Source organism: Abramis brama (genome assembly GCF_963993115.1).
Source record: "Abramis brama genome assembly, chromosome: 17".
NCBI lineage: Eukaryota > Metazoa > Chordata > Actinopteri > Cypriniformes > Leuciscidae > Abramis > Abramis brama.
In genome coordinates, this window is record NC_139979.1 from 1,603,464 (window position 1) to 1,616,445 (window position 12,982).

A 12,982-nucleotide genomic window follows, 5' to 3' on the forward strand; every position below is an offset into this window, starting at 1 on the left:
AGGCTATTTTATCATCATTTTATGAATCACTGCTTCCATGATCAATAAAAAAAGTACAATTTATGTACACTCTTTTTATCAAAATTCTGATTGCCTATTTTTTGTAGATTTTTTTTTTTTTCATTTATTTAAATGTATTAATTATTTTATAATTCATTAAAAAAACACTGCAACATGTAATATATCTACTTTTTTATACATTTATAAAATTACATCATACATTTTATTTTATATATATACCATAATATATAATATAAATAATAGGTAATATTTATTACAAATCATATATATATATATATATATATATATATATATATATATATATAGCATTATGTTGTGTTTTCATTTTTTTATTTACATTTTTTTTATTGCTGAGTTTAGTTATTTAGCAGTAAAAATGAAATCATGAATTATACATACTGTATATTTCATTTCATTTTGCTAAATAAATTTTAAATTTAAATTCTTATAAACACACACACACACACACACACACACACACACATATATATATAGGCTGTACTGTTAAATGTATTAAAAATGCATTAAAGTATATTTGTATTGTACTAAAAACATACTCAAGTACATTTTTTATATATTTAATAGTACGTCTTTTTCACCTGGGTTGTTTTAATTAAAAGGCACCAGAATAGCCTACATGAAATGGTATTTACTCCAGTAACATTTTTCTGGGGGAGGACCCACCCACTTTTTCTTTTCTTCCGACGCCCATGGGCTATTGTGTGTTTGTGTTATGTATGAACCCACTGGGGAAAATAATTTCCTCTCTGAGGGCAATCATTTATCTTAGTTGTTATTTATTTAAATTGAAATGATCTACCTTTAGCCTAAATTATCTTAAAAATCAAAGAAATAACAGTCCATTACAATGTACAAACCATTCAGCCTACTAACCAGACTAAAAGCACTGCAAAAATATTCCAGTAATATTAATTCTCAAGTTCCCTGGCCTGAGGTGATTTTTACTGTAATCGATAACCGAGACGCAAGATGGCGCTAGTTGCGTCACGTGTGTATGAGCGCGCGAAAGACGCAAAAGTGGCGCCAATTTCAGTTAACCGGGAGAGCAGATGACGGCGTTGCTATGGACACAGATATATGAGACCGTTGGATGCCGCGATTGATTAATCAAACGTCAAGTCCAGAGAGCCGTGAAATAAATAATTACACGTCGCGTTTTGCTGTGTCGGAAAACTGTCTGAAACCAGATTAGTCAACAGGTGCTTCATATAATAACACTGTGTTTGAAAAACCGGACATCAACAGTGACAGAACTTTGGTCACGCCACCCGTGAATGAGTCGAGTCTGGACCCGCCATCGACTGTACGGTGTGAGTAAGTGTCAAAAAGCCTTTCATGCTCCACCATAACCTCTCTCTCTGTATACTGTGTGTGAGTGTATGATAATAGATGGCAAAAACTCCATTCATTTTCTCTATAGGGAATTTTCTTTCTTTTTTTTAACAATAACTTATAAACCGTTAAAGTCAGCCCTACTGTGAGCTACGAGGTTGTCAATCGATGTTATTGCTTTTGTTGAAGCAGTCAGCCCGCATGTTTTCACCTTAGTTTTATAGTAAACAGCGGAATTCTAGGTGAAAAACTACATTACCCATAATGCTGTACAGAAAATTCCACCAATCAGAGAGCTGAAACAAGCAAAACTTGCCAAAAGAGCTATTTAGCTCCGCCCACTCCCATGAAGCACTGCGAATGACGGAATCAAGTCGATATTCCTTCGCTCTCAAACTATATTTCAATGCATATTTTGCAATACATTTGCAATACATTGTTTATGTATATATAATCAACATTTTTTAAATGCATAGTTTGATATTTCTCTATCATTTGTAACTCGATTAAACTGTTCGCAATGCTTCATGGGATTGTAGTTCTTGTAGTGTAGTGCCACTAAATACAGTCTTTGTATTTTTGTCTGATTTTCAAATACTTTTTTGCTTCAAATCAAAGTTTGTAATGTTGTGATTCTCCTCGTTGCTTTGGTTCATGGACTAAAATGCTTTAACGAAGACTTTTTTTGCAATCCCTATAGAGAGCCTAAGTCCCTCCCCTCCGCTTCCGGCTCATGGGACCTTACTTCGGAAAAAATATGTATGGTAGTCAATGGCGAGAGACAACTTATCTTTTTATTCCGTCTGAACTGTGCCCTGAATTACACATATGATGTTTGTCAATTTAAAAGATAATTATGAAAGTCAAGAAAGTCGCAGTTTGTCATAAAACAGAAGAGTAACATTTAGTTTTGTGTGAAAATCGCTCAATGAACTACATCTCTCGTCTCGCACTATATGTACGTCACCATCCGTTGCTCGTATGTGTGCAGTCTGGTACAAAACACTCAGGCATGACGGCGTAACGTTACGATTATAACGTAAGACTATAGAAACAGACAGACGTTAGCTTCAGTAAAGTTAGCTTCATTCATTGAGAGAAAAGGTGACGTCACATGCGCCTTTTGGGTTTGTAGTCTCTGTAATTACGCATTTTCACAGTCTTATACCTCAACAGTTTTACATCAAACTGCGACTTTCTTGACTTTAAAATGTATATTTTAAATTGACAAACATCATATGTGTAATTCAGGGCACAATTCAAACGAGATCAAAATATTTGTTGTCTCGCGCCATTGACTACCATACAATATTTTTCCGAAGTAAGGTCCCACGGTGGTCAGCCGGAAGGGGAGGGACTTAGGCTCTCTATTGGAGAAATGAGTGGAAAAAAATACTTTCTGAACCAACACCGTTGAAAAATGCTGTGATTGGCTGTCGTCCATCGGTCTCCACCCCTGATTTGCATAAAGTATTTCTTAACGTTTTGATGCTCTCACCATTCGCTCTGCTGTCAGTCTCGGCAACCCTTTAGTTTTTAAGCCCATTTCCTTCAAGTATAGTAAACCACAGATCATTGTGATTTATAAAAGCGTTCAAAGCTGTCTTGCACTTATGAATACGCTGAATGTTAAACCGGTATCTGTGGATTCCTCAGTGAGATGCATCATGGGACCTGAAGCTCTTGCATGCCACGTGACATTTTTCTTTTTGGAAAAAGTTGATTTAGATTCTCGTCTTCAGTTTGTTATGGTTGTGAATATGAATTTACAAGACATTGAACTGCGTATGAATCTGACAAGCTTAGCACAGCGCATTTGCATTGGCCCTTTCTTACAAAAAAATATAAAAATGTAAAAAGACAACACTGCCATGTAAATAAATATCTTCAGGCAAACCAGACACGCAGTAACACCCACTACACACACACACACACACTCGCTCTGGTGTTCTTTGAAGTGACATGGAGTTAAATCTTTGTTTAAATTATGCAATATTCTGTTCAAGCGTCTTGTGCTTTTTTGCCCCATTTTATGTGGTGATTTAATGAAATGCCTGAACGCTGTAAAAACACTGCGAACACACACTATATGTGCATGTTTCAGCCGGGCAGTGTGTGTGAGTGAGTGTGTGTGTGTGTGTGTGTTTAAGAGTGAGTGTGTGTGTGTGTTTGTGTGTGTGTGTGTGTGTGTGTGTGTGTGTGTGTGTGTGAGTGAGTGTGTGTGAGTGAGTGTGTGTGAGTGAGTGTGTGTGAGTGAGTGTGTGTGTGAGAGTGTGTGTGTGAGAGTGAGTGTGTGTGAGTGAGTGTGTGTGAGTGAGTGTGTGTGAGTGAGTGTGTGTGTGAGAGTGTGTGTGTGAGAGTGTGTGTGTGTGAGTGAGTGTGTGAGTGAGTGTGTGTGTGAGTGAGTGTGTGAGTGAGTGTGTGTGTGTTTAAGAGTGTGAGTGTTTGTTTGAGTGTGTGAGTGAGTGTGTGTGTGACTGTGTGTTTAAGAGTATGTGAGTGAGAGTGTGTGAGTGTTTGTGTTTGAGAGTGTGTAAGTGAGTGTGTGTGAGTGAGTGTGTGTATGTTTGAGAGTGTGTGTGTGTTTTGTTTGAGTGTGTGTGTGAGAGTGTGTGTTTGAGAGTGTGTGTGTGAGAGTGTGTGTGTATGTGTGTTTGAGTGTGTGTGTGTGTGTGTGTGAGTGAGTGTGAGTGAGTGTGTGAGAGTGTGTGTGTGTTTGAGTGTGTGTGTGTGTGTGTGTGTGTGTGTGTGTCTGACATCAGTATGTCAGTAAGTGCGTCTGGAATAAGAGTTCACTCACCTTGGATTCTTTCTTCTTGCGAGGCAACATCGGCCTCTGGAGGAAAACGATCTGTTTGGTGGCCAAACTTCCGTCACTGGATGAGAGAGAAGCAGCAGAGTCAGAGTAGTGAGAGATCTAGATGTGATTAAACTACAGCCACACTGCTTGGTCCGGGTCTAGAGCCCCTCTATTTTATTTTTCCCAAATTCCATTTTTTACATTTAAATTTTTCTGGATTCCCTTTTTTCCCCTTCCATTTAATTTTTTTTTTTCTGGATTCTGTTCTACTGGTTAAATGAAATTTTAGTAATCAATAAGCATGTCTAATTAATTGAAATAATGAAACGTACGATGTAAAAACACTTGTTCAACATCAACAAATTAAATCTACAAAATTTATAATGTATTCAAATAAAAATGAAAAATTCATTTTAAATTTTTAGCAAACAAAGTTCTGCACAGAGGTTTAACACTGGAATTAAAACATGAAAGAAAAATTGTGATATTCCTTGAAATAGAATTTTAAGTTCCCAAACTTTTTAATATGAAGGGCCAAAAATCAAACTCGACTGAGGGCCGTTTGCTAAAAGTAAATATTTGCATCATATCCAACTAGATTATATTAATTTACATTAAAAAATAATATTTTCAGTGCAAATATATATATATATATATATATATATATTTTAAAGTCCCCCTGTAGTCAATCATTTTATCCCTTAAAATCATCTTTGATCACCAAAATTACATATTTAAACGTTTTTCCTTCATGTCTTAAAATATCTTGAATGTAACTCGACACCCTTGCCTCATTTAGTATGCGTGGTTCTATGAATATGCAAATGAGCCCCGCCTCCACTCACTCACTCAGCTCAGAGATCCACTGGTTGACGATCACACGTTGATCTGATTGGTTACAAGGTAGTTTGTGACGTCAGAAACACCAGCGATTTCAAAGCGTGTTTTTGAGACTGTCTTTGATTCACTGCAGTTTTAAGGAGAAAATACTCAGCAATAGGGCTGCACAATTAATCGAATTTCTAATCGCGATTACGATTATGGATGCCACGATTACGTAATCGTTCAAAGCCGCGATTAAAAAAACAAACAAAAAAACCCACTCTGCGTGCATTTAGAGCATGTTATGAGAGGCAAATCACAACTACTTCAGAAAACCCAGCACAATAGGAAGGAACTACCAGACAGCGACGTACGTGTACGCTGAAATAAAAAGTCTTTCACCTCAGAAAAACGGACGTTCCTGTCATGTCAGCCGTTATAGGCTACTGTGTTCGTAGCGCACACTCTTCAATTGCACGCGCAAATGCGGCGGCGCGCGCTGTGTATAAAGTGCAAAGGAAACTACGAGCATGCAACGTTGTTACGTTGTAAATTGGTAAGTCACAAAAGTAAAATACCAATAAATCACGTTACTGGTACGTCGTGTGTGAGCTGAGAAGGATTTGCATGCAGGGATGATTTTCATTCTATACACCAGGAGCAGTTTCCATGTTTCATTAACAGTTCTTGTTAGTATTGTGTATCACCATGGTAACTGTCGTTTTAATATTAACCCCAAAATGCCACTTTATTTTCACTTTGTGTAATTTTTTATATTTTAAATGACTGTGGTGGCTCATACCAACATTGTATTAGCAAAAGCTAGTTTGGGACTGCTATTTAATAGCTTTAGCATAGACCTAATGTTTATTTCTTAGTAGTCTTTACTATTAGTCATATTCTTACAATCTATGTGTATGTTAAGTAAAGGGGGACAGTGTGTGTGTTCACAATTTTTAAGTAAACATGTATAATAATATGCCTATACAGTATATATATTCAATGTAAATTGTGATAATCGTAATTAATAATCGCAATTACAATTTCAAGGGAATAATCGACAATTATGATTTTTGTCATAATCGTGCAGCCCTACTCAGCAATGGTGTCGACTTATGAATTTACACATGGTTTGTCTTAAAGCATATTAAAAACACCATAAAGACACATAAACAACACTTGGTTTCCACCACAGGGGGACTTTAAGACAAAAATATATGCTTCTTGTTGCATAGCATGGCGAGACAAACTCAAAGGTCATCTACACCAGCTAGTTTAAGTGGTTTGTTCCAGATATGCAACATTTTGCATAGCAGCCACTTCTTGTTTATGAGAGTGCGCTTGTTTATTCAGCATCTTATCTTGTATTTATAGCTCCAATAATGCTGGATGGTGCAAGAAACCCCCCCCGGAGATCTTCTTAAATATTTTAGCCGTGAGCGCTGTGGGAACATCCGGCATTGAAAGGGATGAGCAAAATAACATATCTGTTTTGTGAAATCCTGTGATGACTAAATCTCTCTTTCTTGCCGTCTTGCCAGGGCTAATGTAGAGAAGGAAGCTGCACATCATCGAGTGTGGTGAGAGTTTAGCAGTTTTGGGGTGAATGAATGCACGTTTAAAAAGTTGATAAAACACAGTTCGGTTAAGCCGTTTAATCTTCAGAGAAGATGGAGATGTGTTACTAAACACTCTCAATCTTTCTCACGCTCTGTGTTTCTCTTTACGACTCTGCTGCTACGAATCAAACGTGCCTCTGCATCTCTGGCATAAGCTTGCAATCAATACCAAATGTCTAAATCGTCCCTGCTTTGATTTTTTTTTTTTCTCCCACTTCCCATTTTCTTGCTTGTCAAGGAACTGTATATTTATTCAAGTGTTTCCTGCTTAAATCAAAGAGAAAAGCTGGATTCCTGCAAGCCTCAGTCCATTAAAATGTAAACGAGTGGGACGGTGAAATTACAGCTCTGGTCTTCAGTCTCGCCAGCATCCAAACTAAGGCACACGACAATCCCCGTCATTAAGGGCTTAATTGAATGGTAACTTCAGCATTTTTGAATGTAATGAATGTACAAGCGTTCGGTACGGCGTGATGCATATCAATGTGGGAATATTACAGAGATGCTGATAAACAAACTCATCTGCATTCTTGTGCTGCCTCATATTTTTGTGGAAACCGTGTTTCATTTTTACGTGTCAAGATTCTTTGATGAATCGGAAATTCAAAAGATCAACATTGATTTGAAATAGAAATTACTGTCAGTAAAACAAATCACACTGACCCTAATTTTTGAACAGTAGTGCAATTCTTCAAAACAGTAGTTTGCTTGTCATTTAGACATATCATGTAGATTAATTTACAGTTTTAAAGTAGCTTCACCAATACTGGTGATCATTTTAGTGACATATTATGCAAGTACTAGAGTGACCAAAATGATCGCGGTTATCAATATTATCACGGTATAGGCCTAGTTGAAATATACTGGAAATTTAGCCTAAAGTTTTATGATTTATAGGCATTTTGTCACGTTTTGGGTTTTGTTTCTTGCTCTTGTCAGTAGCCGCGTTTCCATTACCCTTCAAATTGCACAAATTAAAATTGCGAATTGAAAATACGCCCAATGGAAACACGTCAATTTCGCACAAACTCCCATTTATCGCAAAAAAGTTTTTCCGCTCGTACGAGGGGTTTTTTCAGGCAGTTCGAAAAAGAAATATTTCGCAAAACTGCAATGGAAACAGTTTTTGCGCATTTACAGGTCACCTGACGTAGATGACGCGGTGTGTTTGGACAGAATACGAGACAGAGCTCTTTATTAAATTCATAAAAGACAAAAGAATTACAGGAATAATGGATTCTAAACCTCAAATAAATGCCACAATCAAGACCTCGAAGCAGAAATGAGGGAGAAACACCCAGAAACTCCTCATATGAGCCGCTCACAGGTATAATAAGGGTCGTTCCTCACCATTAATGCTTGGATAACACACACACATCTCCTTTGATTAATAATAATGGCCAGTGCAGTGGCTGGGATATAGTACATAAACCTACCAACGTCTGTTGCCATGATTTTTGGATTTTTACTTATCGCGAGAGGAAAAAATGAAGTTTTAATCGCATAACATCGGTTAATGGAAACGCCGTCATTTCGCAATAGTTTTTTGTCGACATTTAGAAAAAAAACGCAAACGTTTTGCGCAAATCTATAATGGAAACGTGCCTATTGTCATGTTTCTATGTCTTGTCATGTGATTCCCTGTTTGTCATGTGATCCTGCCATGTGTCTTGTCATTGGTTAATCGTCTGATCATTGTTCACAGGTGTTTCTTGTCTTGTAATTAGTCTGTATTTAAGCCCTCATGGTTGCCCTGTGTCTTTGTCTAGTATTGAATGTTTCTTGTTCTTGTTCTTACTCTTGTTCTGAGTTTCCAGTTTCATGCCTTTGTTTTATGTTTGATCGTGTTCTGGAATTAAAGTTGCATTTGGGTTCACTTCAACTTGCCTCCAGTAGGATTCATTACACATTTACTGTTATCTGCTCCATAAACAATTCTACATCTGAATTGTTGAGATTTTTACAACGCTTATTTTCCATCTACCTGTTTAACAACAAAAATTTGGTCCGATTTTCACATTAGTCTGAACAAAAACGGCAGACATGCTGAATGAAAATGTAAATCTACTCTCTGACAGTAGGTGGCGCTTATGGAACAGCAGATATATTGGTAAACAAAGCAGAATAAGCTTATAAACACTACTTTATTAGGCGTTACACGGAGGGAAGATGGAAAGCAAATGTCTTTGTAACTTTTCTAAAGACAGAATTAATTTGTTCATACATTCTGTCATATAAATTCTTTCAGCACTCTGCCCTCCGTCATGCTTTCACACAAAACGAAACCTACGTTGCATGAGACCGTTTAAAATTGTGATACTCAAATACGGTTTTAATGATTATTAGTAAGTAGTAAGAAGTAATTATGAACATGAAAAAATTAATGAATATAAAATATGAAACTCTAATAATTTTTTAATTATTGTGGTTTAGCATCAAACCGGTAACCATTTCATCCCTAGTAAGGACCGTGAGTTTTACTCACATGTTGCCATGTTGTTTTCCGCCACCCAGGAAAACAAGGCCAGCCGTTTCCAAGACACTGAAAAGTGACGGTTCTGTTGTATCTAGGACAGTGTTTTGATTAATTAGCCATAGCTGCGTTGTGGCTTCTTGTGAAAGTTTAAAATAGTCCCGTAATTAATCAGCAGGGATGGAAAGCTGACGTGTGAGAGAAAGGCCAGTGCGGGAACGCATGACAGATGGAGATTACATGGTGAACTTCAGTTCGACATCGCCGGAAGCTTCCGCTTGCTAATACAGGAACCATCAGTTAGCTGGTATTGACATTTCATTACGGCGAGCAAACAGTCCTGTTCTGACTCGATGAGGTCTGAGAGGTCTTTATACCCCGAGCACTACTGGTGCGTTCAAGTCATCTCGTATAGAGCGTATTTACGAGTTGAACACACATGAACGCCACCACGATGTCGTAAATACCAGTGGGAAACTCGGGATTTTTCGAGTTGTAGGCGTGTGACTGAGAAACATGGCGGAATACCACAATACTGAAAGGTATTTAGCAGTGATATTGTCAGGCTTTTCTATTTACAGCAAAGTAAGCTAATTACCTGCACAGAATATGATGGCATTATAATATAACACTGTAATATGTTACGATAAAGTTTGCATTGGCTTCATAAATTAATTAAAAACATAAAAAACCAAAGCACACCTGATGCACATTTCTTGGTTCTTCATTTTCTAGAACTAGAGTTGCTGTATTTTTGTGTAATTAATTAAGAGAAAGTACACCGCCATCTTACTCCGACGAAAGTGACTTGAACGCACAACAAACGGCTGGTAGAGACTACACGACATTCCTCCTGGGTTAGTGACATCACTAACCCTAAAATTTACATAAACACCGCCCTTGGGAACGCGACAGATTATCATGACAGAATATGCTAATCAATGACTAGAAGATAACTACACATCAGCTTCATAAATTCATCAACTAACCATTCAGAAATGTCCTGTTGCTTCTACATGTTGTCTCTTCTTCTTGAGTCTCTCCATCATTGTCTGACTCCGGTTTGAACATAAAAGGCTAAACGTTTTTGAAATGTTCAGTGCATGTGTGTGTGAGGTAAAAGAACATGCACTCTTGAAGCTCCGCCCCCTGTGCCGGGAGCAGCAGCTCATTTGCATTTAAAGGGACACACACAAAAACGGTGTGTTTTCGCTCACCATCAAAAAGTGACAATTTTAACATGCGATATAAAAATATCTGTGGGGTATTTTGAGCTAAAACTTCACACACACACTCTGGGGACATCAGAGACTTATTTTACATATTGTGAAAAGGGCATTACACCACCCCTTTTAGGCAGTTATTTTAGCTAGGAGTCTCTACCTGTTAGTCTTGATGATGGGTGTAGGCAGCACACAAGTGAGTCTCCATCCAAATGAAGCCAGTGATTGCAGCAAGGGAATATAGTCTGTCTTCACCTGTAAACCCTGAAAAGAAAAAAAACAGTTGCTGTATAAAAATGCTACGAAGTCACACTTAAGTAGCGTTGTATTCCAAATTTACATTTGTAGGTCTTTATGAAGAATTTTTAATATAGTGACTCTGTTTAGATACACCCTCTTTGGCTCTTTTGTGGGAATGCACCGATATGAACATTTTGTCCAATACCGATAATTCTTTATATTTTAAAGCCGATAACAGATATATCGGCCGATAAATCTAAATCCACATTTTTGAGAGCCTGATTACAAAAACGAAAGTTTCAACATTAAAAGCCATGTCCCAAGCACACAATTATAATGATGTTCTCATTATAATATTACGTAGCCGATATGACAGACTTGCGCTGCACATGTTCTTACTAGATCAAGAAAATATGATCATATAACACCGATTTTATCATCACTACATTGGTTACCTATAAAGTTCCGTATCAATTACAAGGTATTGCTACTGACTTATAAAGCCCTAAACGGCTTAGCTCCAGTCTATTTAACGGATCTTCTATCGTCCTATAATCCATCGCGCTCTTTAAGATCACTAAATTCGAGGCTTTTGGTCATACCTAGGATATCCAGATCAACCAAAGGAGGGAGAGCATTTTCACATTTAGCTCCGAAACTCTGGAATAGTCTTCCTGATACTGTTCGTTGCTCAGACTCGCTCTCCCAGTTTAAAACTAGATTAAAGACGCATCTCTTCAGCCAGGCATTCATATAACATTTTAAATCTTACTGTTCAAACTACAATCTGGCCTCTAGTTCATAAATGCCAGAGGAGAACTGGCCCCGACTGAGCCTGGGTTCTCCCAAGGTTTTTTTTTTTCTCCATTAGGTCACTTGATGGAGTTTTAGGACACCATTAGGTCACCTGATGGAGTTTTCGGTTCCTTGCCACTGTTGCCTTTGGCTTGCTCAGTTGGGGATAATTTGGGGATATTAATTTAATTTTATCAATCAATAAATTTACACTAGAAACAACCTTGTTGTGTTATTTTGGTTTAATGCTGTGAAGCTGCTTTGATGCAATCTGTATTGTGAAAAGCGCTATATAAATACACTTGACTTGACTTGACTTGACATGTTGCACTTTACTGTATTTTCCTTTTTGAAGTGATCCCAATCATATTTCAAGCAATTCAGAAGCATAATTGTGAACAGTGCACATCTGAAGTGTCTCAGCTGAAGGAAATCCATTTTTTATTGGTTTTAATATGTCGGACAAATTTTCTTATCGGGCCGATAACGATAACATTATATATAAACATATATTGGCCGCAGGGCCGTACCCTGTGTATGAACGTTGTGAAATAATTGTGTAATATTAACTCTTTTTTGGTGCTGCAATGATTCGCACATCGCGACGATAACCAAGCTTCTCATCTGAGCTGCTTCAGCACTCAAACACAGCCTCAGTGTCAAAATATTTGAGATGACCAATCATAGCAAGCGGCTTTATGTTTATGTTTACGAATCCCAACGCGATGCTTCACGCTTCGGTTAGCGGTCATACAGTGCGAGATAAGATGCTAGTAGCTAAACTAAACAGCTGTTTTACGATAGAAGTTTTAAAAGACCTACAGAAATAATCCGTTTGCAAAGACTGTATTAATCAAAGCTCAGCTTTGCGAAGGGGAGATTTACAGATTAAAGGGACCGAGAGAAGAAGAAAGAAAGAAGGTGATGGAGATGAGAGAGGAAGAGCAGGAATGAGATTGCTAAAAGACAGTAGAAACTATAATCTCAATTTAATAACACAAGCACATATTAAATATATTACCATTATTGTTGTATAAATATATTTGTATACCTCAAATGTGTTTGAATATTTCACCAGTATCTGCACTGGGACTTTTCACTGTTTGTATTACTCCGCTTGTCTGTGTTTGTGCAACTTGCATTATTAAGCCAGTAGGTGGCAACAAGTGACTGTCTTTATGAGTGAGCAATTGAGCCATTAAATTAACAGATTAGTCCAAAAACATTGATTAATTTAGGAAAACTGAAATTTGATGCTCACACTAATTGCTCATTATGCCTCTGGACACATAAGGATTGCATTGGCGTTTGATTGAAATGTAACATCTATGCAAAATAATCCTTGAATCATTTCTTATGTAAGGCCATTCCCGTTTCAAATATGTGATTGTGTATTGTCAACAATAAGCATAAACATTCTGCATTTCCATTTTGCAGTGTGGATCATTCATTGTGACATTGAAGCTGATTCTCATGTTTAAGAATCTGTTATCTGATAAAATACTTTATGACATGCTTTTAAAGCTACTGTTGTCCAGTTTTTGGCCTTCAAACACCTTAAAATGCACGTCGAAATCAGGAAAATTGAACTTTTTCGAAATCACTTTTGGGACCTCTGTGTTTATAAAACCCTGCG

At 37.3% G+C, this 12,982-nt stretch overlaps 1 protein-coding gene across 3 annotated transcripts in view; it reads right to left on the bottom strand.

Annotated features, from left to right (window-relative positions):
* Positions 1–12,982, bottom strand: part of rftn1b (raftlin, lipid raft linker 1b) — a 137,281-nt gene that overhangs the window by 8,078 nt on the left and 116,221 nt on the right. For all 3 annotated transcript variants that reach the window (XM_084088753.1, XM_084088752.1, XM_084088754.1), the window contains exons 8-9: positions 10,472–10,575; positions 4,175–4,250 (exon numbers count right to left, since the gene is read on the bottom strand). In XM_084088753.1, coding sequence (XP_083944879.1) covers positions 4,175–4,250; positions 10,472–10,575 — 180 coding nt within the window. The remainder of the gene's footprint in view (positions 1–4,174; positions 4,251–10,471; positions 10,576–12,982) is intronic.